General features: G+C 44.5%; 10 protein-coding genes across 10 annotated transcripts; 6 read left to right on the top strand and 4 right to left on the bottom strand.

Annotated features, from left to right (window-relative positions):
- Positions 1–231: 231 nt before the first annotated feature.
- Positions 232–381, top strand: BYT42DRAFT_475429 (uncharacterized protein; the record flags this gene model as incomplete). Its single annotated transcript, XM_051563607.1, has 1 exon — positions 232–381. A coding segment is annotated over one exon (150 nt), but the record flags the coding sequence as incomplete, so codon positions are not given.
- A 314-nt stretch (positions 382–695) lies between these two features.
- On the bottom strand, positions 696–2,776 carry BYT42DRAFT_617176 (6-phosphofructo-2-kinase-domain-containing protein; the record flags this gene model as incomplete). The annotated part of the gene is made up of 12 exons (XM_051572156.1): positions 696–803; positions 884–1,018; positions 1,080–1,148; positions 1,216–1,512; positions 1,584–1,646; positions 1,712–1,831; positions 1,905–1,946; positions 2,008–2,075; positions 2,157–2,169; positions 2,242–2,411; positions 2,484–2,626; positions 2,703–2,776. 12 exons carry the CDS (start codon positions 2,774–2,776, stop codon positions 696–698), a joined length of 1,302 nt encoding a protein of 433 aa, XP_051420220.1.
- Positions 2,777–3,713: 937 nt separating this feature from the next.
- On the top strand, positions 3,714–4,548 carry BYT42DRAFT_502269 (4-dihydrotrisporin dehydrogenase; the record flags this gene model as incomplete). Its single annotated transcript, XM_051564817.1, has 3 exons — positions 3,714–3,908; positions 3,976–4,073; positions 4,143–4,548. The coding sequence occupies 3 exons, from the start codon at positions 3,714–3,716 to the stop codon at positions 4,546–4,548; spliced, it is 699 nt and encodes a 232-aa protein (XP_051420219.1).
- A 317-nt stretch (positions 4,549–4,865) lies between these two features.
- Positions 4,866–7,003, bottom strand: BYT42DRAFT_595312 (P-loop containing nucleoside triphosphate hydrolase protein; the record flags this gene model as incomplete). The annotated part of the gene is made up of 3 exons (XM_051570838.1): positions 4,866–4,869; positions 6,302–6,841; positions 6,927–7,003. 3 exons carry the CDS (start codon positions 7,001–7,003, stop codon positions 4,866–4,868), a joined length of 621 nt encoding a protein of 206 aa, XP_051420218.1.
- A 1,600-nt stretch (positions 7,004–8,603) lies between these two features.
- BYT42DRAFT_617173 (uncharacterized protein) lies at positions 8,604–9,194 on the bottom strand (the record flags this gene model as incomplete). Its single annotated transcript, XM_051572155.1, has 2 exons — positions 8,604–8,979; positions 9,067–9,194. 2 exons carry the CDS (start codon positions 9,192–9,194, stop codon positions 8,604–8,606), a joined length of 504 nt encoding a protein of 167 aa, XP_051420217.1.
- Positions 9,195–9,446: 252 nt separating this feature from the next.
- BYT42DRAFT_617172 (Ion transport protein-domain-containing protein) lies at positions 9,447–15,550 on the top strand (the record flags this gene model as incomplete). Its single annotated transcript, XM_051572154.1, has 15 exons — positions 9,447–10,789; positions 10,857–10,997; positions 11,068–11,734; positions 11,804–11,972; positions 12,041–12,397; positions 12,466–12,783; positions 12,857–13,104; positions 13,167–13,349; positions 13,412–13,435; positions 13,496–13,586; positions 13,652–13,802; positions 13,861–14,073; positions 14,130–15,003; positions 15,081–15,230; positions 15,302–15,550. 15 exons carry the CDS (start codon positions 9,447–9,449, stop codon positions 15,548–15,550), a joined length of 5,178 nt encoding a protein of 1,725 aa, XP_051420216.1.
- A 170-nt stretch (positions 15,551–15,720) lies between these two features.
- BYT42DRAFT_617171 (uncharacterized protein) lies at positions 15,721–18,324 on the top strand (the record flags this gene model as incomplete). The annotated part of the gene is made up of 12 exons (XM_051572153.1): positions 15,721–15,771; positions 15,829–15,877; positions 15,940–15,980; positions 16,045–16,142; positions 16,351–16,561; positions 16,631–16,707; positions 16,775–16,853; positions 16,915–17,181; positions 17,242–17,336; positions 17,406–17,680; positions 17,744–18,205; positions 18,287–18,324. The coding sequence occupies 12 exons, from the start codon at positions 15,721–15,723 to the stop codon at positions 18,322–18,324; spliced, it is 1,743 nt and encodes a 580-aa protein (XP_051420215.1).
- Positions 18,183–19,375, bottom strand: BYT42DRAFT_647857 (uncharacterized protein; the record flags this gene model as incomplete). Its single annotated transcript, XM_051572722.1, has 3 exons — positions 18,183–18,847; positions 18,919–19,056; positions 19,118–19,375. The coding sequence occupies 3 exons, from the start codon at positions 19,373–19,375 to the stop codon at positions 18,365–18,367; spliced, it is 879 nt and encodes a 292-aa protein (XP_051420214.1). The 3' UTR covers positions 18,183–18,364.
- A 1,471-nt stretch (positions 19,376–20,846) lies between these two features.
- On the top strand, positions 20,847–22,568 carry BYT42DRAFT_548865 (adenylsuccinate synthetase; the record flags this gene model as incomplete). Its single annotated transcript, XM_051566038.1, has 7 exons — positions 20,847–20,969; positions 21,040–21,109; positions 21,187–21,282; positions 21,343–21,914; positions 21,992–22,116; positions 22,185–22,432; positions 22,507–22,568. The coding sequence occupies 7 exons, from the start codon at positions 20,847–20,849 to the stop codon at positions 22,566–22,568; spliced, it is 1,296 nt and encodes a 431-aa protein (XP_051420213.1).
- Positions 22,569–23,529: 961 nt separating this feature from the next.
- On the top strand, positions 23,530–25,190 carry BYT42DRAFT_538226 (aspartic peptidase domain-containing protein; the record flags this gene model as incomplete). Its single annotated transcript, XM_051565512.1, has 2 exons — positions 23,530–23,817; positions 23,945–25,190. The coding sequence occupies exons 1-2, from the start codon at positions 23,603–23,605 to the stop codon at positions 25,188–25,190; spliced, it is 1,461 nt and encodes a 486-aa protein (XP_051420212.1). The 5' UTR covers positions 23,530–23,602.
- Positions 25,191–25,665: the final 475 nt, after the last annotated feature.

The raw sequence follows: 25,665 nt of genomic DNA, 5'->3' as shown, positions 1-25,665 counted from the left end.
AAGGTAATTTTCGTATTTGCCGGCATGACGTAAAATTGATCGCTGAGTTTTTTTTCCACTTTAAAGTTCCTATTATTGCCTGAAGGTATTCCGTTAGTTTCTTTCTTATTGCCTTTCCTATTTTTTGGTGATTTTTTCAAGATAACCATGTCATCCAGCGGCGACCTTTCCAAGCATCACGCAAGTTCTCAGCAAGCTGATAAACCGCGACCGTCCATTTCTACCGGCCACGTTTCGCCTATGCCGAGTGGTACAGAACGCATGGACGCCCTTAAGAACTTGGGGGCCACATTTGAAGAAGGTCAACGACGTGTTTCCAAAGTCGCCACACCCACCGAGACTGAATTTGTCCCCAGTTTCGTGGACACAGCACAATTAGAGGTACGTATCTATTGTCTTGTGTTGAAACATCACTCTTCCCCACCGTCATGTAACCTTTTTTTTCCAAATTCAATCACTTCGCATCTAGGAACTTGCACAACGCCGATCGTCTAATCAGAGCCTGCAAGAAGCGGCCAAAGAAGCATCGGCCGATTAAAGAAATAATGGCCAGATCGTCATCAAATCACAACCTGTTTTGTTCATTCAATCTTCCCTCTATTTATACGTGTAAAGTTGTAGTATGAATCATTTTTCCCGGTTATATTTTCTCTTTCAGGAATGGAGATTTTTCTTGTAATATAAAACAAACATTTTTAAACACAAGATTCTGGTGTGATTTCCATGCGGGTTTCCTTGCATCCATAAGCGGTGGGAGTGATTTCCACTAAAAATGGTCGAGGAATCGAGATCGTCGGAATTTCCTAGTAGCACGAGCGAGGACATATAGTTTTGAGTCGATATGTTGTCATCCTCGAATCACACTGGCTGTATAGACACTTACGCTTTCGGGTCTGTCAAAGAGATACGCATAAAGACAACGTAATACTGTATCGTGAGCAATAATAAGAACATCGTTCTTTTCCCGCTCTAATTCCATGATGATGGACTCTAATCGAATAGCCAAATCATGATAGGACTAGCAAGAAAAGCACAAAGCGTGAGCTGCAGATATAAAAAAGCAAGCGTATATAGTCTACCTCAGCCCGCGGGTAACGGTGACGGTAAGGATCCTGACGGGCTCTTGCCACTTCCTCTGGGAATTTTTGCTTTTGCGTTATGCTTTAGGTTAGCAAGCCCAAATGTGTCAACGGCTTTTGTGGTATTCTGGCTTACCTTGATTTCCTCAGGAGTGAGTCCATCCACTTCGCCCGGATTAAGTTGAGTCAGAACAGAGTGTTGTCGAACAGGGAAACCGGCTTCCGCAAAAGGTAAAGCGCTCTGTCGGCTCTTCTTTCTCGTCGATGTCCAGATCGACAATGGTCTCTCTTGATCCTCTGAATTGTTCGCTTCTGTTCGCTTCTTTTCTCGGTAGGCAATCATAAAATTTTTCAAGTTTTCCGCGTATTGTCGTCCTTCCGGGGACAATTCAGCATCCACTTTGTATAGATTGGGGTTCAATGATTCACCCGCCTTTTTTTAAGAAAAATTTCAAGCGCCCTATTTAGATTCTCATCCTATCGATGTATGATATTACCACTTACGCGAGCAAAATAAATGGTGCGTGGACGATTATGAAGATTCATAAGGTAATACACCACACGCGACTATGGAAAAATAACCGTGCGTGAACAAAAAATGGTCGTGATGAGCCTGAATGGAATAAGCTTACCTGAAGATATCCCTGTACATTGTTGACAATGAGCTGTTCACCCACATTCATCAACTTGACAAAAGGCAACGACAAATCGGCAATGGTTTCGTAATTGATCTTGTGTTGCTCGATTCTTTTCTAACAATGGATCACCGCCAAAGCGTCATGTAAGTCGAAGATGTGTTGAAACGCTTCTCAACCCATTACTTACTGTGTAATCTTTGACGGCTTCTTCTGGTTCCCATCCAACATACTAAAACATAACGGCTTAGTCTATAATACTCGAATGATGACATGTTACGGATTGTATTTACATCGGGTGAGGAGATCTTGACACTGCGAATATTGGCCAAAACGATTTCGGGTTTGTTGCAAATGGATTCTATCCAACAGCGAAAAAGACAACATTAAATCTGACATGACCTTTTTTTTTCGGTACTTCCTGCTACTGTTCCACAAATACCTATAAAAAGAGGCTGCGGTTGTATGGACAACCCGTTAACACCAAAAAATCATATGTCGGTCAAGTATACCATTGAGAAACTCACATGAATATCCTGGTTTACGAGCTTGTCGTGGATTTCTCGGCGTCGTTCTTCTGTCACGTTGTTGCCGTCGTAAATGGCCACTTGGCCTCCGCCATGCTGTAACCATTCGATCAAATCATCTAAACAGTCATCGGCAATTCTGATTCGTGCCGCAAAAGCTGCCTTGTTATCTGGTGGAATGAGATCGCAATGAGTGATTGAGCGCCAATGGGAGGACATGTTTTTTTAAAAAAGAAACTCACTGGGATCAAAGTATTCTTCGGGAATGGTGCGAAGTCGTTCTCGGCGGTAATTGCCGACACTGAAAACCTTGGTAGAAACGCCCATCCAGCGCATATACCGACACAACGACCGTGATACATGTGTTTTACCTCTTGCGGGTAATCTATCAACATCGCAATGCATAAACTCGAGTCAACCTCCAGTCATGCTTAGTCAACTTGCAAGCAAAAAATATGTACCCTACAGTGATAATGGCCACTGCTCCGGCATGGAACAGACGACCATTTTCTGTCTTGTAAAGTTGAGCAGCCATATAATAAAATTGTCAGAAAAGGGGGAAAAAAACGGTTTGGAGCATGGCTTTTATTGCAACCAATGACTTTGAACTGTGGTCGCATCAAGGTGGAGTTTAAACTTTCTTCCGACGCCACCTCCGGTCGAGCCCATTCAATCTGCAGGGCTACCATTGACCCGCTGGACATATTGTCTTTTACTGTCACAGCACTCGGTATTCATCATCTAAAAAGCATAATAAAGTTTGTTCGGCTGCTCCTCATTACTGCCATTGGGTATAGAAGTTTGAAAGCCACTTGCAGTAGAATGTTGAAAATTGACACGCTTGTTCACAGCCGAAAAAAATAAGGTCATAATCTTTCAAGCATTAGAGAGGCCATTGTGGTTTTACACACATGAATACAAGATAAATTGTAAAAAAAGAAATTCTCGCAATATGCACCACGGTCAGTCATCAAGTCGTTTTAAGCTTACATATACATTCTTGGCATTATGGTATGGCATCGTTTCCGACTAGGAACTTTTGAGTGGCGCACTATTTTTTTTTTTGCGGAAGAGGTGATCTGCGACAAGACAAAAAAGGCATTTTCTTACAGAAACCGTAAAACACTTTGTTCAAGCGAATCATGAAAGCAATGCATATTCCCTATAATGGGACGGCTTCTTGAAAGCGACGAGAATACAGGACGACAAGGTTACTAACTGAATGGTATAATACTACGGCACCTTCGGAGATTAACAATCACTTTGAAATAATAGTGCCAACTAGTCGTTCAGGTGACGAACCATTGGATTCAGTTTCTATATATAGATAGCACTTTATGCTTTCAAAGTTTGTTTCATCATCATGACTTGTAAACCCAGTGACATTTTTGACAGCTTTTTAAATAAACGAGCTGAATAAGAGGTTGCAATTTAACACAAACACTTGTTTTTTATTATTCCTCTCAAAAACAATGGCATTAACTTATTTGGTGACGGGCGCTTCTCGAGGACTCGGATTGGAATTTGTACGTCAACTTGCCGAAAAGAAGCACACAGTCATTGCTTGCGCCCGAGCCCCAGACAACTCTCAAGAATTGAAAAAGCTGGTGGACAATAAACATGTTTATGCAGTGACGCTGGATACGGTGGATGAAGCCTCCATCAAGGTAAATTTCAACGGGACAAAAATGTCTAGGAGAGCAGGCCTTTCATATTAACACGAAAACATCACAGTCTGCGGTGGCTGCCGTGGTCAAGATTGTACCTGATGGTATCGATGTTCTTATCAATAACGCAGGTGTTATGGGTGAAGATGGCGATGTCCTTGCAGCGTAAGTCTTTTGATACCACTTGTAAACATAGTACGGGATATCTCAAATTTGGACCGTCATTGGTGATAGACCTGCCAAGGAATACATGCGTGTTTTTGAAACGAATGTGGTCGGCACGGCCAGCGTTAGTCAAGTGTTCCTTCCTCTTTTGCGCAAACGCAATACACGACGTATCATAAATATATCGTCCGACGATGGGTCCATTGCCAATACACACACAGGCTATAGCTCCGCATACCACGTCTCCAAAGCGGCCTTGAACATGCTCACCAAAGCTTGGGCCTCTCATCTGCAACCTGAACATTTTACAATCGTAGCAATTCATCCCGGATGGATCCAGACCGATATGGGTACATCCATGGCCCCGCTAACCCCGCGAGAAGCCATTGCCGATGTCTTGAACACTGTGGAACAATTGGGAACCAAGCACAGCGGACTCTACATGAACAATAAGGGAGAACGCATGGCCTGGTAACCTGCATCTATCGTCAACGACACCATATCCTTCAGAGCTAATAACCTTCGAAACTGCCGACTTTAAAAAAAAACCAATGATCCATACGATAATAAAATACCTCTAATCAAATAGTGCGTCAACCTACTGCTCAGGCGGCATGTATCGATAGAAGGAGAAACGAATCGAATACATGTTTTTGTTAAAGGAGAAAATGAGGGACTGCAATAATGGAACGCCAGTGCAACTAAAAGCTGAAAAGAAATATCATTGAGAGGAGAGTGTTCCACCTGGACGGCTCCATCTTGCCTTGCTTCACCGGGCCCCATACCATTCTTTTATCTGATACACTCGTATTCACGAGATTTTCGCGCTTGCATTCCAACTTGGAGCAACATGGCTTCTTATGGCGAGTCTGTATTTATTGATAGACTCACGTTTTTTTTTTCTTATATCGACGTCAGCATGGAGATCTCGGCTGTCGCTGTAGTTGCTGTAGGGGCCAACGGAGTCCAAGTCTCAGTGCAGAGATGAATAGTAAACGATGCTGGAATGGTCATATAACAAGAATTCGCGCTTTTCTGGCATATGATTCGTTGAGGGCTCGATTGTATAACGTGATGAAACTCTTGTTACACGCCAAGCACTGTATCGTATCACAAGATCAATTCACACTTTTCTGGTGCCGAATTTCTTGTTATACGCCAAGCCCTGTATCGCATAACAAGGTGAAGTGAAAAAGAAAAAAAGTTTGCCTTTTGAAGTCTCTGACAGTCTTGTTCTTTCTTTTTGCCCTTTCGGCTCTGAGCAACGGCAACATTGTAATAAAATCTATGATATGAGAAACAAGTGCAGCGGTGAGATCCCTTGAGTTGGAATACGGCACCTACAGGCTAGGCGATTCTCGTTCAATGTCATTCGAGATACCACAAGAGCGCTAATTGCAAATGCTTGGTGATGCTTGCTTGTTGTCGGAGCGGAAAATGCCGATGCATCTGTGAAACAGTATCTTGAATAAGGAAACGGCGGTGTCCTTCGTTTTATTTGCGACATGATGATGCTTAAAGTATATCAGTCGTCCACCGCCAGCCACATGTTGAAGCATCGATTGAAAAGGCTTATATGTGATATTTTCAATCCAGACTTGTCAACGCGGAGTTGCAATGAAAAAGGATATTGCGCAGAATTAACTTGGCTCCAATTTTGTGCAGCCATCTGTTTCGGTCCCTGCAGCGTTTCAGAGCCATTTACAGATGTATTCGAAATGTCCTATATGATTAGCGGTAACACAACAGTCACTTCACATCAAGTGCATAATGAGCTTGGGGAGGGCTTTTGTAAAAGCCCGTAGCATCTTTTTCAAGTTCTGTATATTCGAAGAGCACGTGTTATTTTATTTGTTGACTAGATGATGAGATGATTCGATTGTTTATACAATGTGACTTTTTTTACAATTGAAAAAACTTGGCAAAACGTGTATTTTGTTTGCATAAAGGAGTATTTTTTTTTTAATTCATAGTAAAAGAGGTGATTTTGTTACACTTTATATTACAGAATACGATGACTGAAGAAGGGTAGGAGTTGTTAAGATAAATTCGAGTAGGTGAGATTCCCATAGGGTCTTGTGTATAGGTCAACTATTCTTCTTTTAAAGTTTCCCCTTCAAGCTCGGGTGGTTTCAACTTCGGCCGGAGTATTGGCTGCCTTCGAAGTTTCAGTTTCATTTTTGGCTTCATTGTCGCGGACAAGCTGCACCAGACTTTGGAATAGGAACTGGCTGCTGCTGTTCGTTCTCGGGTAAGGTTCTTTGGGAATGTCAACGCCCAAAAAGGGACACAGCTTTTCCCATCCTTCGCCAAGCTCCATAATCAACAATCGATCGGCCGGGACGGTACGCTTTACCTCTTCAACATGATCATCAAAGAACTTGACGAGCTTGGCTCTTGTTCGTTCTGGGTTCTCAAGATCGGCAGTATCACCATCGCACATAATCGCTCGACACAACTCCGCCACCCGGTGCACATGTTCAGGCACTTCTTCCTTCTTTACCAAAAAGATGTCGCGGAAAATGGTCTTGCACATGGAATCATACCAGCTGTCGCCTGATCGAACGGTGAGAATCACCTTGGCATCGGGATACTTTTCAATGATTTCCTTGTAAAAAGTACACGTAGGCCAATCAATGGCCGCGTCCCAACCCTCGTACACACGATCCCATTCATCTTCGTGGTTGGGATCCTGCTTGGCGCGCATCCATACATCCAAATGTTCCGTGGGTCCGGTCATCAATTTTGTACCATGATGGGTACGGTAACTGGAGAAAAAAGAAACAAACCCCCAATCACAATGATCAGCTCAGTCCGTTACTGATATTGATATATCACGTCACTCATTCATACCCCAGCATCTCCAGAGCTGTACACAAGCTGTGTGTGCCTGTACGTCCAAGTCCTGCACCAATAATTTTGAGCGGCATAATGTGGTTTAAAGATGAATAGGTAACTTGTCGTAACGATGAGCCAGGTCTCTTATTTATATATTCGGGCAAAACCTTAAATTCAACAACCACTGTCACCCCAAAAAGTCGGACGAAAGGAAACCGCACGATAAGCAAGTGCCCTTGAAAATAGTCAAAAACGTCGCATCTCCGGGTTTTGATACGGATATGTCACTTGATGAAAACATCAAAACGCAGTCATTGGTGGGATTTCGACGCGTTTGTAAGACCTAACTCCTAGTCTCTGTGATCAGCACCACTCACTTTGCTGTCCATCGTACTGCATTAAAAAATAGGAAGGATTCCCCCCTGCTCCTTCCCCCCCACCCAATAAAGTAACATGTATGTTGCTTACTTGGATCCACCGTAACCGCCACAACATTGCATCATGAAGAACAATAGAGATGCGTGTAATGTGGGAAAGTACAGTGCTTGGGTTTCCCCCTTCCCCTCCCCCCCCCCCCCCTCGACGCAAATCATCCAACCACCATGCAATGAGTAGTGCACACAGCTTGTTCGTGCTACAGTCCTTGTTGAAATTCCGTCACGCCTCTGCCTGCCGCATAAGTTTTGAGCGAGTCTTCCTCTTTTCTTTTTATCGATTCTTAATCAGTCACCGAACATCCCCGTCGCACCAGCAAAGAGAAGTAGAGCTAGAGCCTACATGGCTGTGTAGCCGCGCGTTTCTCAGATCGTTCATGCGAAGTTTTTGATTTCCACTCCGTTGCCCTCGTCAAAAGTTACCAAAACTAATAGCAAACAATCATAATGGTTGCAAGTTGGCAGACGATAAAAAAGAAAGTTAAAAACCCAGCCAAAGGGATCAAAACGGATCAAGCTGCAGTGGCAAAAGTTCACACGGTGGGCGACCATGCAACCTCTGGATGGACGGAGCTTGCCTCCATCATGGGTTACACCGACACTATTTTCGGGCACCACCATTAATTAACTCAAGAAACTTTTGTCTTGTTGGCTATCTGTTTCGGACTCACGATCGAAAATGGATGTCAATTTCACCTTATCAGTGAGCCTAAAAATTCGTAGACCCTGATCCCACTTTTCGCCCCTCATCACTTATCGGCGCGACATCTTGGCCTACATTGACCAATGATATCCCAATATACAAACAAAAGTGATCCTTTACTATCCTTTTAAAGTTCAGAAAAACAAATCGGCAATAATACAGTTGATTAGGCTCGTTCTCTTTCAAAAATGTTTTCGTTGATCCTTTTTTTCTCAAAATGCGTGTGTACAGATGAACAGATCAGATGATCAAGGGATGGTGCCGGAAAGGCAAGCAGAGATAATGCAGTGGAAGGCCGTTACCTTCTGGAAAAGACCGGGATCTTTCCTATTATTATAATTTTTTACATTAACACACTACTCTAGTGCACGCAAAAATGGATATACCCTCTATAAAATAAGCTCAAGTAATCAAGTAATTGGGTGTCAAGATCCCCAGGAAGAAAAAAAAAGGTGTCGTCGGTCAACCTTTGATCTACTACTGCTCCTTTCTCGGCGACGGTTTGCAAGGATTGTTATCTGACTTGTGGAAGATCAATCAGCCAGGTGCGGTTTTCTATTGCCGAGTTTCCCATTCTTTTTCTGCATAACGTGCTGCGGCATTCATTCGCTCCATAAATTCGGTTTTGTAGCATGTATCGGTGTTGACGCGCGATAGTAACTCGTTTTCATGCTCGGCTAATTTGACGGTTTTGGATTTGTCGGTATACGCCGTCAACTTCATTTTGTAAAGCCCACAATCCAATTTGGGAAGAGCAGGCGACAAAACATAGTAACGAGGATGGGCAAACTGTTGAGTAGGATCGTTGTTTTGTACCTGCACTGCAGGCACATGAAGTGGTTGCGATCGATCTTGAGGATTCTCTAATGTTGCTTCTACATAAGGCGCAGACACGCCCATGGGTTTGTGGATCTCAACAAGCCAGGAATAGCTTTTTTCATTTACGAACCAATAATCATGGTTGTCAGCGTTACAAGAATGGAATTTTACAAGAAGTAGCCATGCAGAAAACGCTTACTGTGCGCCAAGTTGTTCACCTTTGGCATTGATGGCGAAGCTTGCTGCCAAGTCTTGGAAATGCTTGGATTTCTTGAAATGCGGTTCCTTCATGGACCGGTCAAACAGACATCCGCAAGTGAAATTCATTGTTCACGGTGAATAGCCCGGTCAGGTTCTATATGAAGATTGAGCGATTCACTCAAAAAGCCCACAATCCGGCCCATGGAATTTTTCGCTAGTCACACGCATAAAATGCTCCGAAAAAAAAAGTCCATTATGTATGCCGATCGCACTTTACAATTGCCACTTGTTCTTTGGGTTTTCTTTTTGTTTTGGTTATTTGGACCCTTGTTTTTTTTCATTAATCACGGCACCTTTTCTAGGCATCAAATTAAGGCCATGCCACATGGATCCTCACCGGGACGAGATAGCTATCATTCCAGTCAGAGTGGGCTTCGACATCGATCGTTCTCTATCCCTGTACCACGGTCGTCGCGCTCCGCGCAAGGATCGGACTCGCACTCGCAGAATCCGCCTTTGACCCGCGAACGCTTAAAGAAGAAAGATAAACTGGATAACCTGTTGCATCAACGACCGGCCCTAGGTACAAGGCGACGAAGTATCGCCAATGGCAACATTTTTCGACACACTTACAATGACGGGAAAGAAATTATACCCATGGACGAACCAGGCAACGAGATCCTTCAACACCCGCTGGAGGGGCCCGCCCATTCCACTGCATCGGACATTGGTACCTCTTCTATCAGTGTCAGAACGACCTCTCAGTTTATTCATCCATCTGCCGACAACACCCCGAAATCCGAACCGTGGCCCAGTAGTCACCCCTCTTTTTTGTCACCTCAATTATCGGGCAAACATGGTCTATCCATCCATACCTTGAATCCAACCCGAACCGATGAAAAGCGGCCTCCCATTCGCCGATTCTCCAAACTATTAAAAGTATCGGCCTCCCACATCACGCAGGCCCAACGTACCAAAACCGCCGAATTGGCTCCGTCCCTACTCCGATCGGCCTGGAACCGAACCTTGCATACGTTGATGGTAATGGCCGCTCGCGTCGTCGATGCTCGAAGCCCTGAACCTGTCGCCACACGCATGTCCGTCGATGAAATCACGGCCTTGGCCCGTTATCTCCAGGCCATACAAACACGCGCGATACTTGCCCACCAAGGCCCCGATCCGCCGGATCGACAACCGACTGCGGCCCATGGAACATCATCACCGATACCCAAAACGCGAAACATGACAGGCCCGACGGTACAAGACGATTATCGACATCTGAGTAAAGTCCCTTCCCTATCGAGCAACAGTGAAACCATGTCCTATACCGAACGCACGCATCCACCCCACCATTCCCAACACCGATCCGTAAGTAGTTCCTTCAGTCTCGGACCGCCAGTCAAAGATCAAGGTACCGCCTATGATAGTGCCTCGCCACTGCATTTTTCCTCTTTACCCAACCCGGAAACGCAATCGGTGTTGTTTCCTTCAGAAGACCGGCACGTGAACAATATCAAGTCTTTGTCAGGCGTCCCCTCGCTCTTGTCAGCTTTACATCGTCTTGCTCACCACATCCAAACCCTATTTCGCTGGCCTTCGGAAACGCCCGCTCAAGACCCCAACCATCATCGCATTACGCCACAACTCCAAGGATGGTCCCTGTTTGCTTTTAAACCTGACAATCCACTTCGGCTGACGCTGTGGAAACTGTTAGCATCGAGGTAAGGAAAAAACGGGCTGCAACAAGATCGATCAACGACCCCCTCATAATAACCGTTCAATTTTCAGATGGTTCAATCTTTGTATATTTATTCTGCTAGTCGCGCAATGGCTGATTTTAGCCACCGTACCTATCCGTACGAGTGCAGATAAAGTGGGGTTCTCGCGCGCCAGTCAGTATGCGTTGCTAGGCATTCACGTCATTTACACGTAAGTTACCCTCACTCTGACTAGCCTGTGTCGATCGAGTCAACTATATAAAAACCTCCGCCCATGATAGATGCGAGGCAGTGGCCAAGATTATCGTCTATGGATTACTACTCTCGTCTCATTCAACGTCGCGGCCTACGTTCCGTTCCGTTTTGACTCGTTTTCGTGCGTTCTTTCGTCGGCAAAAGAAGGATCCATCGGCCGAGACGGACGATTCCGAGGGGCACAATGATGTACGGGGCGTTCCTAGAGTGAATCGATTTTCTACCCATGCGGATGGAACGCGGTCGCCGGTGCACTACAGTCCCGATCGGTTTCGTCGGCATGAATCATTTGAGGAATTCGACTTGGAAAACTCGCCCAACCACAGCTCAGCCCATGCATCGAACCACTATCGCTCGTTTTCAAAATCGCCATCATGGTCCGTGGGCGACTCATCTTCGCAACCGTCTGTTTGGTACAGCGGCCCTCCTTCACCCCTCAACGCCAGTCATCCGTCGGAATTCAGGAAACCACGACCGTCTTTACCAGCAATCTCTGCTCAGGAACTGGATTATCTAACCATCTATCACGGGGCCTATCTTGGCAGTCTGGCCAATATTTTAGATATTATTGCCATCACGGGATTCTGGGTAGATGTTTTTACCATGTTCACTACGCATACACCTTGGTCCTTGTTTCAAGCGTTATCGGCCGCGCGTGTATTGCGGTTTTTGCCTATTACCGCCGGTACAGAAGTAAGCGACCACTGACTGATCAACTCAATGGCATAATGTCAGCAGCATAGTTAACCGTCCCAAACTTAGGTTATTATGCAATCGCTGCGATCCAGTGTGGATATGCTGTGGAACATTCTAGGTTTCTTTACGTTCTTCTGGCTCTTGTTCTCGCTGCTGGGACTGTTTGTGTTTATGAATGCTTTTTCAAGGCAATGTGCCCTTATGCCAGAAGAAGGATTACATCAAGGAATGACAGGTATGCATATGTTTTGGCTTCGATACATGAGAGATGTATCAGTCTAAAAATAATTGAGGAACAATTAGATATTGTGTATGTGAAACCAGAAAGGTTGTGCAGTGGTTACTTTAATGCGTCAGGATATCGAACCGATGTGTTTGATCTGCGGACCGGCGAGTATGTGAATACGCAGTCGAATGACGGTTATATCTGCCAAATTGGTCAAGTGTGTATTCAGGACCTCCAGAACGAGCCTGCGTGGGGATACGTCAGTTTCCAGAATATTTTTTACACGCTATTGAATGTGTTTACGGTGGTTTCAACCGAAGGATGGACCGACATGATGTATCAGAGCCAAGGCAGTATCTCCATGGCGGCGGCGACGGTCTATTACTGCGCGTGTATTTATTTAATGACTTTTATCATGATCCCCATGTTTATCGGTAAGCTTTTTTGGTCACACAGCGTCCCTTGTAAATAGTCAACTCATCCGTGGACTTGCTATGATTAGCCGTCATCACCACCTCCTTTGCCTTGGCGAGTGGTAATATGCGAGCTTTCTCGGTGGACAAGAAACCGCGACTATTAATAGTGAGCCACCTGCTCAAGGATTATGACGACCAAGAGAATGAGGAATGGATCTTTGAAACTCAAGCGAGGACAGGGCAAAGAGTGGATCAAGACAAAATGCACTGCTGGCGAAGATGGGCTTATGTGCTTGTCAAGAAACCATGGTTTCCCTACCTCGGCTCCATTGTCGTGGCAGCCGATATTATTGTCATGTGCTTTTACAGCGCGTCTCTCGATGTCGAATCGGAACGAGTACTAGGTGGATCTTTTGACAAAGTTTTTTTGGCTTTCCCTCGACTTACATGGCGACTCAACATTATTGTTTTTGTTAGTGAATCTGAATCGGGCATTTACGTTTCTTTTTGCCGTCGAGATTTTCATCCGGTTAGCGGGCGCCAAGACATGGAATTATTTTTGGTCGTCTTACCGAAATCGAGCGGATTTTATCATTGCCATCATCACTTTAGTGATTGAACTGGCGTTTGTGAAGCACGGTCAAGCCTATCGATACCTAACTTTATTCAGCATCCTTCGATCGTATCGTCTCATTTTCCTATTGCCACGTGTTTTGAGCCTTTTGGTACGTAAAAAATATGCATCTGATCAAAGATGATACGGCTGACGGATAGAATTTACATTCAGTCCGATGTTATTGGTGACGGCCAAGGCGTACTTAACCTCACGTTATTCACGTTTCTGGTGCTGTTCCTTTTCAGTCCTATTGCTGTTCAACTGTTTGGTGGAGACTACGATCCCAGCGAGGATGATGAGATGCCATTTATGCGATTCGACAATTTCTATCAAGCGTTCCTGGCTCTCTTCCAGGTACGGAAAACAGGTTCATGATTCGGGTAGAATAAATAACCCTCCTTTTTTTCACACTCTAGATTATGACAGGAGAAAATTGGACAGTAAGTCAACAGAACACTTTCCTATATAAAAGAAGGCATCTTTATCTTAAATCATGTTAGGACATTCTCTTTCGATCCATGCATAGTCAAAGAAATTCATCGGCGGTTTACGCCGCTCTCTTTATGATATTAATCTACTTTGTCGTCCACTGTAAGTTTTAAATGACAAGGGATAAACAGAAAACGGAATCCAAATGACTTAACACACCGCTACAGACATTGTGCTGAATCTATTTATTGCTGTCATTATGGAGAATTTCAATCTGGATGAGGATGAAATCCGGCAAATTCAAATCAAGAAATACATTCGACAACACCGGTGGCAGCCAGAATACTTTCAACTGGATCGAATTGCAAGGCAAGTCTAGTCAATAGAAAAGACACGCTATGCCCATCTGTAGAGCTGATGGAAGATCATGGTTTAGCTTGTTACTTCCCTTGTTTATGAAACAAGACGAGAAAAAACTTCAGTTGAAGAGTATCCCATCGCATCTGACCGCCACAGTGACCCATGCGACATTCAAGGATTTTATGAACAATATGTACTCTTTCAGCGATCATACCCAGCCTTCTGCCTCGTCAAAAGAGCCGATACCCAATCGCGATACGCCAAAAAAGCGTCGTTTTTTTTCTACAGGGTAGGTAGATAAATCAATAATGCCACTGAAAATGATAAACTTATGCGATTGTCAAGGTTTTCCACGGTCGGTCAGCTTGAGGGGATGGCCAATCTGATCCGGCCCGAGGGGAAGAGCGAGGAGACTTTGGTGAAATATGGCGATGAATATGAACGGAGTGTGGCGCAAGAAAACAAGGATGTCGTGCTCGAGAACCTGCGACGGTTTCGCACCCTCGTAATACTCAAGCCCAATCACTGGCTTCGTCGATACAGTGTGATGATTATTAACAATCACATTTACCGGTGGCTGCTCCTTGGCATGCTCTGTACGAGCGTCATCCTCGGCTTGTTTTTCTCCCAGGGAGAATGGCATCATGGACCAGCCGATGCACGGCAGCGCATTGAATACATGCAAATTGTATTTCTGGGTATATCGTTTCTGGACGTGGGATTGCATATCGTGGCGAATGGATTGATTGTGCTGCCAGAATCTTACTTGCGCAGTCTGTGGAACATCTTGGATGTGGCGTTGCTAATCAGCCAACTGATCGTCCTATGCAGTTTCCACGGAATGCAACGGAGCAGTTGGCTCAGAATTCTGAGGGTGTGGCGCATTGTGCGCATTGTTTACTTTATCCGTGGCATGCGCATCATTTTCCTCGACCTGATGCATGGACTTCCCAAAATGATCGACGCTCTCATTCTGAACTTGCTGGTTTTTGTTCCCTTCGCCATCTATGGATGTTTTATTTTCCACAGTCGTTTCCGCTTTTGCAACGATATGATGATTCCAGGTGCCAAGATGTGCTTGGGCGAATATGCGGCACAAGACGAAGATAATGTCGATATCCTTATCCCTCGCGTTTGGCAAAACCCTTACCAATACTCGTTTGACGACTTTAAATCGTCGTTGTTGCACTTGTTTGAGTGCGCTACAGGAGAAGGATGGGTAAGTGTTTTGTTCTGGGCGCCATTCTACTGTCAATGGCACAGATTTGACTGGTGGTGATATGCTCTCTGTTGTAGATTGTGTCTCTCTTCTCGGCCATGAGTGTGGTTCCCGTCGCAGGCCAGCAACCTCGGTTTCATTGGACCGGCATCTCGATATGGCACTCGACGTATTATGTGCTTTTTATGTTTGTCGCTTCACTGTGTTCCATTCAATTATTTATCGGTGTAAGCTTTCATTTACTTTGTTCTATGTGAAAGATGATTCCATTGTCCTGAATCTCTTCTTTGATCTGTAGGTCCTTTTGGAAATGTTCAAACAACGTAGTGGCATTTCATCTCTCACGGGGGCGCAACGCAAATTTCGAGATTTACAGCGTCAATTGGCGTTGATCAACCCGTCGCGCAAAGTGAACAAACCCACCAACCCCATCCGGCTACTGTGCTACAAGCTAACGACGGGAAAAACCGGCAAGAGGTTCTCCCACTTTATGACGGCCATGTTGGTGGCGAATATAGGCAAGAGAAATAAGGTCCACTTTAGATAGGAGGTTTCGTACTGATATGCATTGTGGGGAAATCAGTCGTTTTCATGTCAGAACACGCTTACCAAGCCCGCTGGCTCAACAATTTTCAAAGTAACAATCCCTATTGGGCAGATGCTGGCTTTGGCTATTAATCAAGATTGATAGATGACATGAATCTATTTTTTCTGCTCATGTACATCTTTGAAGTATTGGTCAAACTTTTTGGTTTGGGATTTCGAAAGGTAAAGTAAACGGTCTTAAACGCGCAGCCCAGAGCAATGGCTAATATTTATTTTTAGTGGGCATCATCTCTGTGGAATATTTATGATGGAATTATCATAAGCATGCGTAAGCGGGTTTTGGCCCCATGACATCCCATTATTCTTTATCAAACTCATCGATCCTCATAGTACTGGCTACCAGCATTCCAAGATTTTATTACATGCTCAGTGTAAGTTGGTAGCTCTTCATTTTTGAATATGCCGTACGACTGATAACCCCGACTGAGGTCACAGGTAGAGTGGAATATAGTGTACAAGCTATTGTTGATCTGCGTCGCATTCCGTTTAGCGCAACGAAATGAAGCGCTGGACACTTTGTTTCGCGCAGTGCAGTAAGTTGTGTATAAGACACTGTCATGTAAAAAAAAAAAAAAAAAAAAAAAAAAAAAGAAAAGGACATAACATAAGATAACCCGCCGTTAGGAAAGCACTCCCGTCTGTATTCTATGTATCTGCGGTATTTTTGTTGATGATAATTATTTTTGCCGTCATTTTTCAAGAGTTGTTTGGAAAGACGCGCTTTGGGCCGTATGGCAACAGGCATGCAAATTTCCGCGATTTCGGACTCACGATCCTGACGTTGTTCCGAATGGCGACGGGGGAAAATTGGGATTTCTTGATGCACGATTATTCGGTGCAATCACCCCAGTGTGTGGAGGGCGAAGATTGTGGATCCTCCGTGGCCGCCACGACGCTATTTGTCATGTTTTATGTCATATGTACCTATATTTTTGTCAACCTCTTTACTGTGGTACGTAATTTGTTGCTCCAGCGAGCACACGATATCAATGATCAACGAATAATTCATTTCCTTTTTTAGATTGTCATTAATAATTTTTCGTTTACATTTGACAAGCGTAACCGATTTACGCTGGTGACGCGCACCGATTTGCGGTAGTAAGTTTTGTAAAATTTTATGGCGAGACCCTGGCCATAAGATGACGGATATCTTGGTTGGCTATAGTTTCAAGGAAGCATGGTCCGAGTTTGACCCTCGAGCGACGGGGTACATGGACATGAATGATGTACCTGGATTTCTTCGAGTAAGAACCATGAAAAAAGTGGGCCTATTCATGTATGTAAGGTGACTTAACTGCGTTGCAGAAACTCAAGGGCATTTTGGCTATCCACATCTACGACTCCAAGCACAGTTTGCAAAACTTGCTGAAAGCAAGTAATAAGATCGACCGCAACAGTTTTCATTACGTCTCTGTTCCTGGCCCGGCGATTGAATCCACCGCCTTATCGACTATTCAAAGCGCCATTCCCGGAGAACGGCTGTACAATTTCTACGCCGTCAATAAATTACTATCGACCATCAATGTCGAAAAAATCAGAGATCGACGCAATCGCTACATCGAATTGTATCAGGTATATATGAATGCCTAATTCTCTTCAGCAAAGCGCCATTCTAATTACGGCACTGCGCAGGAAATTTTATACACGTCCGGTTCACGGGGAATCGCTTTTCATGAAATGTTGGAAATTTTGGCCATACGCTTGGTCGATGTCACCAAATCACTGACGTAAGTCTCCATTTTTTGAGCTCTTTCTTTATGTGAATCTGAACTCTCGTCTTTCCACAACCGTTGTAGATTTGATGAACTTGTTCATCGTGCGAAAAAGCAGGAAAAAATTGACAAGATGTTGGCACAGGAGAAAGCAAAGAGTTTTGTCGCCATGTTGCTGGTGCGTCGAAAGTATCTAAAAGCTAGACAATTGAAGCAAGAGCGCGAGATGCCCAGTCCCGGTCACCTGGACGACTGGGAACCCGACCCAGCCAACCGTCGAGTAAGCAACACGAGGACCAAGTCCGCAGACGGGTTACAACAACCCATACCGACGTCACCGGTCAACGCCGAATCACCAGGTAAAACTTGTGCACTGTTACCAATTTAGCTATCGAGTCTCACACAATCTGGATCATATCTAGTTCCCATGATCGTAATTGAAAAACCGCAACAGCTTTTGCAATCACCACTATCAAAAGGGATGGATGAAAACAAGATCGAAAAAGGGACATCACCCGAGCCAGAGCCCGCGCCCGCGATAGCATCATCATCGGAGGCACCATTGGGATCTCCCAAGCTACAGCGTAAGGACAAGCCGGTTTTCAAGTCCTTGGAGCCGTTGCACAGTCAGGTACCATTGGTTCACGCGGATGTACCAAGGTTAGCTCCCGCTCCCGCTCTCCGGCGAAGTTTATCGGAACGTCGAGGCGGCCAGGTCTCCGGTTATCACGAAAAACAACGAGAGTGGGACCCCAAGGAACAACTACCCGAGCAAACGGACGACATTTTCACCAAATATTACGCAGTAGACTCCATGATGGAGACCATGCCGTCCCCCGATGCTCAAGATCTCAATGAGCGAGTCGCTCACAGCCAATGGTCAGGTAAATCTTTATTTTTTCATTGAAAACAGAATTTTATTGTTTATGCCAGGAATGCTAATGGAACGATGGGGGGAAAAAAAGACATGCTCAAGGATATAGACAAACAACAGAAAGGATGAAGGATGTAGTAATGGAGTCGAGAGAAAGAAACATGACGGACTATGGTTTGATGGCGGCGTCGAATCCAATATGACGTGCAACAGAGGATGTTAGTATACATGGTATCATTTCGACGTTGGTATCTGATGTCTCTGTGATGTTGAGGTTTGATCCGGTCGAGTCACGCCGTAAGCGAGACGTGGTCCATATAATATTGGGAACATCAGGTGTGAGCGTCCGTACAACATCGGCTCCATCGTCGAATTCGGATCCGCCTTCAATGTGGATGTGAGGATGGATGCGACGAATCATGGCGAGTTTGTCCTCTGCTGTAGAACAATAAATCACTTGGGTGGTTCGCACGTCGTATAATTTGGCCTTTTCCAGTAATTGTTGGATCTGATCTTGCTCTGTTTCTGAATTGATCTGAATAATCATGTACAGATCGTATGATTGATGGATTTGACTGAGCAAAGCCGTGGTATTTTCGCGAAAGGCATGGTTGGGCGTCGCGAGATCCACTGATGGATTCCAAAGGATGGTCTACACGGTAGAAAAAAAAGGAGAGATCAGTATATATTGTCAAAGACTGATTGCTTTCGGACCGGAATTACGTTTTTCAAAGAAATGGTCAATCTCTCTTTTCTCTTTGGATTCACGGAGGCAAGGCTACTAAGAATACGACTGAAACCGTTGGTAGGTGATAATGCACGAAAAACATTTCCATGGGTGGATTCAACCGACGGCGGTGACTAAGTTGTCTGTTGGTCAGTGCAATGATCATCAGATAAAATTAGAAAAATGCTAGCGAACCTGTTGTTTTATGCAACTGAGGTTACTGCTTGACCTTTTTAGTGGTTTATCGTGCAAGTTGTCCAGCTTTGGATTTTTGGAATGTCGTTTCCTGAATAAAATATCGGGAAGTTGTTGCTTGGAAACGTAGATTTTGTAGCACTGGGCCATGAAGCTAATCAAGGTGGCGGCCAATGACGAGTAGCCAAGGAGATGAACCATCCACACAGGTAGCCATTGCCATTGCGTTTTCTTTTGTAATGTCAGCTGCGACGCCATTGGTGTCACCCAGTTATGATTAGTAGCAGTAGCTGGAGTAGTATAACGCAAGAGGAAACCAAAAACACGCAAGACAACAAAAGAGAAGAAAAAGAGAGAGAGAGCAGGAGAGAATGAACAAGAATGAAAGCATTTCCTTTTTAGCCCTCTCTTGAGATATTCACATGCTGTCAGATCGGAGCCAGCTCAGTGTGGAGTGGCCATGTGAAAATTAATTTGTTTTAATTTATTTTTTTAGCTTTGACATGTCGCTTTATTTGTATGCAATGATTGTCTCTTTACGTTTGCACATCATTTCCCATCGATGTTACCATTCTTCATTGTATAAAACGCGCTACGATCTTTCTCATCATTGGATGTGCCGTCATGCAAGGCAATGCCACTATTGCGGCCTACGCAGGTGTAACTCCTGGATGGCATTTTCTACAGTTTGTTGTGTAACATGGCCATTCATTGGCAACTTGCGGGCAAGCATCTCATGATGTAACGTAAACAATGAATCATTACTCCACATGCTTGGTAGTGCAAAAGAGCACTATTATTTTCTATGGTATAATTTTTTATATTTTATATCATTTGACGAGATAAAAGGATACTTTCATGTCAGATTGATACTAGGTTCCAATGAGTGTTTACAGTTCATGGTTTTTCCGTCCACAGGGAGTCCGTCCCGGTAATATCGGATTACCGTTGCTCCTCAGTTGTTAACCACCCTACCAGTTCTACTTGGCTGCATGTAAACGGGTTTACACGCTAGCACCCCCTTGATCCTGACACCTGCTTCGCATACGATGGCAAAGTTTGTTCGGTTTCGGTTCAACTGAAAACGCGCATTTACAGTATGCAGTAATATAAGGGATGGCTTAAGAAAGGCGTTGGTCTAGAAACAAGGTGTCTGATTTTGCACCTAAAAAGAAAAGCAAGAAAGATAAGATAACCGGCTATTTGCATCTTTTATCTGCGAGATGAATGCATATAATAACGATGCCATAAACATGCATATCCTTTGAAAAAATGCTTTTTTTTTTGGCTCAGTCGAACGTCATCATTTAGAAAGCGATGCCATGGTATCATCCTTGCGTTAAGGGTGAAAGGACTTGTCACACAAATTATGAAGGTTTTTTCTCTATCATAGCGCGTAAAATTTTAAATTCTACAACTTTTGAAAGAACTTTTTCTGTGGCATCCAAGCGGGTCCGAGGCGACAGATGCAGAGACATGCCAAGACTGGTGGCGAAGGAATGAGGTCTTTTTTTTTTCTTTTTCGTGTTGCACCGATCGGATAAATCGGGGCTTCAAAGAACCGGCAAATTTGACTGATGGTCCGACGATGCTAATTCTAATTGGCCGGTTTCATGGCGATTTTGGACGGAACGGTCCGATATCTTAATTTTTGCATGAAACGGACCACGCATCCAAGTTTTTGGAGAGTCTTGGTTTCTTGACCGTTTTCTCTTTTTTGTTTCGTACAATGGGGTCTCTCTTACCAAAAGATGGCGTCACGGTGGTTTTAGGAACGCAATGGGGTGATGAAGGCAAAGGAAAACTTTCGGACATTCTCTGCAGTGAAGCCGACGTGTGTGCTCGATGTCAGGTAGGCAAAATGAACCACGCTACTTTGCATGCAATAAACACGGTTTCACTCACAAAGGCTATGTTATTAGGGTGGCAACAACGCTGGACATACTATAGTCGTAGGCAACACCAAGTATGATTTTCACATGTTGCCGTCCGGTAAGGTGTTTCGGCCGGTGTGGTGTCGTTGCTTCTCCAGTAATAACACGGTTTTTCGCTCTTTTCTTTTTACCTAGGCTTGATTAATCCCAACTGTATTGCTGTGGTTGGTTCGGGAGTAGTCGTGCATCTTCCCTCCTTTTTCGATGAATTGGAAAGCCTGGAAGCTAAAGGTAAATGATGACAAGTGATCAATGGGCAAACAAGAATGCTCATTTTTTTTTTCTTACAAGGCCTCAAGTGCAAAGACCGACTGTTTATTTCGGACCGTGCCCATCTCGTGTTTGGTGTGCATCAAGTCATTGATGGTTTGAAAGAAATTGAACGAGGCGTGGGCAGTATTGGCACCACCAAGAAAGGTATTGGCCCAACCTACTCCTCCAAAGCGTCTCGTTCCGGTATTCGCATCCACGACCTGTATGAATTTGACTCGTTTAGCACCAAATTCAGAACTCTCGTGGCCAACAAACACAAACGTTACGGCGTGTTTGACTATGACGTGGACGCCGAATTAGCTCGCTACAAGGAACTTGCCGACCGCTTACGTCCGCATGTCATTGACACCATGGCCTTTATTCACGCCGAGTTTCAAAAAGGCAAACGCATTCTCGTGGAAGGCGCCAACGCACTGATGCTTGATCTGGATTTCGGTACTTATCCATACGTGACTTCTTCCAACACATCCATCGGTGGTGTCTGCACCGGTCTCGGGCTTCCGCCCAAAATGATCACCAACATTATTGGCGTGGTCAAAGCATATACCACACGTGTAGGCGGTGGTCCATTTCCAACCGAGCAACTCAATGTAAGAAAAAAGAGATAGTTCACTATACTACCCCTGCTTCCCACCGACCATGCAACTTATTTCAATCATTGACCTAGGAAATTGGCGAGCATTTACAAAAAGTGGGATTCGAATTCGGCGTAACCACAGGCCGCAAACGTCGTTGTGGATGGCTCGACTTGGTCGTACTTAAGTACTCTACCATGATCAACGGGTATACTAGGTAAATTAACATTGTGCGCTCAATGCCCTCATGGCCATGATTATTTTTAACACGCGATTGGGATGCAGCTTCAATGTGACCAAGCTCGACATTTTGGATCAATTGCCGACTATCAAAGTCGCCACAGCATATATTTTAGATGACAAGCCACTACCAACTTTCCCGGCCGATTTAGCCCTACTTGACAGGATTGAAGTACAGTATGTGGATCTGCCGGGTTGGCAAACTGATATCTCCGCCTGTCGCCGATGGGAAGATTTGCCCACCAATGCTCAGAGATACATTGAATTCATTGAACGTGAAACAGGTGTTCCTGGTAAGTTTGCTTGATATAAAGAACCCTAGGCCTGTCCTCACTTTTTGCTTAATGCTTTTGTATTGTGAAAATAGTGGATTGGATCGGTGTGGGTGCCGATAGAGATGCCATGTTGCGTAAACCGGCTTCGAAATAAGTCTGACCATGTGAAACCGGAACACCGGAACATACAATCAATGCCAATGATACAATAAATACAATGTTATTTTGTAGTGTTTTTTTTTATTTGAAGCATATAAACTGAGCTCAGTTAATTATCGATCCATATCGGGTCTACGTATGTTTTTTTTTCCAAAAAGTCATCCGTGAATATGCGCAGCATGAGATGAGCCCAAAATGGTCAAATCCCAATGCCAGTACATGTGTATCACCTGGTTTTGAAACAGCACCACCATCCCGATAGATAATTTTTTTGTCATGACAATAGGAAGAAGCAGTCCATAATCATGTCAATGACACAGTGTGTGTCACTTTAAGACCGAGCCGAGGACACAGGCTGTTGGGGAGATGATCAATTATGTATCACAATTGGGCCTGAGACCGACTGACAATCGGCCAGCGTATGCGTCAAACCAATGCTTATCCCTCATTGCCTTTTTCGTCTTTGCGACAGACCACTTTGATCCGCTCGGGGAAACAAACATCTTTTACGACCATCTTTGTGACGATCCAAACAGATCGTAGAATTTTTTTTCTCTCCATAGAATCAACGTAGATCAACTGGTTTCGTATGGAATTGTTCAAGTACGTCAAGAGTGTGAGAGTTTTTTTGTGGTCAATGGTCTTTGTTTTACATCGAGTAGGTATGCTTCATGACTATGTTTTGATTCAAAGAGGAAGGTTTGGAAATTCTAAATATGACATTTGGCAGCAGCTTCCTGATGGCTTGCTGTGAACCCGAGTCCCTGCTCACGGTTTCGGTGCAGATAATCCTCGGTGGTTTGTCTTTTTTTTCTTAGTCACGCATCATCGACCGACGTGATGAGCAACCAACACACATACACACAAAAGTCATTTTGTACATCAAACATTTCAGTTTTTTTTTCTTGTGTCCTCTTTCTCTTTTTCTTTTTTTTTTCTACTTACAAATAAACAATGCAAATTACACTACCTATTACGACCATCACCGTGGCATCCATATTGTTGGTTGCGGATGCGGCGATAACAACGATGACTCCTGGCCCTTCTACTTTGAGGGTGCCCATCATGCGCAATCCGGAGACCCAAGAAGATATTCTCGGCATGGTGCGTCGACGGTATCAACGTTTAACCAAAAGACAAGAATACACTGCCCAGCTTTACAATGATCAAGGGTCACAATATCTCGTTCAAATCGGTGTTGGCACTCCCCCTCAGAATTTCACCGTAACATTGGATACGGGAAGGTAAACAAAAAAAAACAAATTTACAATCAAACGATCCAGCCTTAACTGACCTATGGCCTCACATTTTGCTTGCTGACCGAAATCAAAAAATATCACATCTCTTTTTTTTTGTTTATTGGATTATTAGTGCCGATCTTTGGATTCCTGCATCGGAATGTCCCAAAAAATCGTGTCCTTTTGCTCGGTTTCAGGAAGATAGATCGACGACATTTAAAGATTTGCAGTCAAATTTCGGCATTCAGTACGGCATAGGCAATGTGAATGGCACGTATGCAACCGATACCGTGACCGTCGGTGGAGCCAGTGTGCAAAACCAACAATTCGGCTTGGCGACCACGACACAGGATATATTGACCAATCCCACCCCAGGTGATGGTAGTTCGACCGGTGGTAACACTCCGGCCAATGCTTCTGGATTAACTGGCAATGGTATCTTGGGCTTGGGGTACCCTCAACTGACAGCGGCCACCACCCAAGGCCAGCAGGCCTACACTCCGTTTGTGTTTAATCTCGTCAAGCAAAGCGTTATTCAAGAACCCATCTTCTCCATCTATCTCAACAGCCTAGCCAAGAAAGAATGGGCGGGCGAGATCATGTTTGGCGGGATCGATCAGAGCAAATATACGGGAGACTTGACCTACTTGCCTGTGGCCACGTTGCAAAACAAGCCCGCCAGTTTGCCCGAAGGCGATTCGACCAAAGGCCGTCAAGGCGATTCCGGTGGATACTACTATTGGATGGTGTACGGCCAAGGCATTTCAGTGCGCAATGGTTTGGAGAATCCGGATTTCCAGCTCAAGCGTGTAGGCGCCTTTATTCTGGACACCGGAACGACGCTGACTTATCTGCCAACAGATGTGGCCATTCAGATTGCTCGATCGATTGTCGGCGACAGCGGGTTCCAGGTGGATCGACAATCCGGTGTGATTATCATTGACTGCGCAGCCAGCCAATCCCCCGCCACCGTTCAACTTCAAATGTCCCAAACCAAATCGATCACCAATAATCCCGTGGTATTGACCGTCCCTGCAAGAGAACTCATCATCCCTTTGACCTCGTCGTCCTCCTCCTCTTCCGATCGAACCAATACATGTTTATTCGGTATAGCTCCCATGAGTGGCAACGGAGCCTTGGGAAGCGAAATGTTTTTAATTGGTGACTCGATCCTGCGCAGCGCCTATCTCGTGTTTGACATGGGTAAAAATCGCGTCGGTATTGCCACTGCCAAAGGAGTCGGTGGCAGTGTCAATGGCAACAACACTACCGCAGAAAGTACCTCCAACCTATCGGCCACCACCGCCTTGTCAGGCTGGCCCTCCTGTCTACTATTGATATCATTAATCTTTGCCGTCATGCCTGCCCACCTCTTTTAAATCTGTAAAACAAATTGTTGTGTAATTTGTATACTTTTAATAATTCATATTGTAATAAAATCCTAATCTTATCGTTAATCCCCATTCTTTTCCCAGTTTCATCAAATGAAGACACTCTCTCTATTCGAAGATATGTCTTTTCTGCCATATATCCTTATTTACAACGAGCCAGCATCGCCATTTCTATTTGTTGAGTCAATGCAAGATTTTCTACCGTTTTTGTAAAGCCCCACAAAAAAAATTAAAAAAAAATTTGCGCGGATTGGGCGGGATAGGCGAGATGTTCATGGAAGGGTTTGATAGCCCTTGTCATAAGTTTCAGAGATTTGCCGATCGTAAGTGATCATTCCAAAGCTTTTTGTTTGTTTTTCCCCGCGCTTCTTTTTTTTTCCCTCCAAATTTCCTTTTGGCTCAATTTTTTTTTGTGATGCGGTGTCAAGTGGCTGGTTTGTATGTGATTGTTTGGACTTGGTGC

The sequence above is a fragment of the Radiomyces spectabilis genome (genome assembly GCF_025331425.1).
Source record: "Radiomyces spectabilis strain NRRL 2753 chromosome Unknown BYT42scaffold_12, whole genome shotgun sequence".
Classification (NCBI taxonomy): Eukaryota; Fungi; Mucoromycota; class Mucoromycetes; order Mucorales; family Radiomycetaceae; genus Radiomyces; species Radiomyces spectabilis.
The sequence above is the reverse complement of the archived record's forward strand: the minus strand, read 5'-3'. Positions and strand labels throughout refer to the sequence as shown.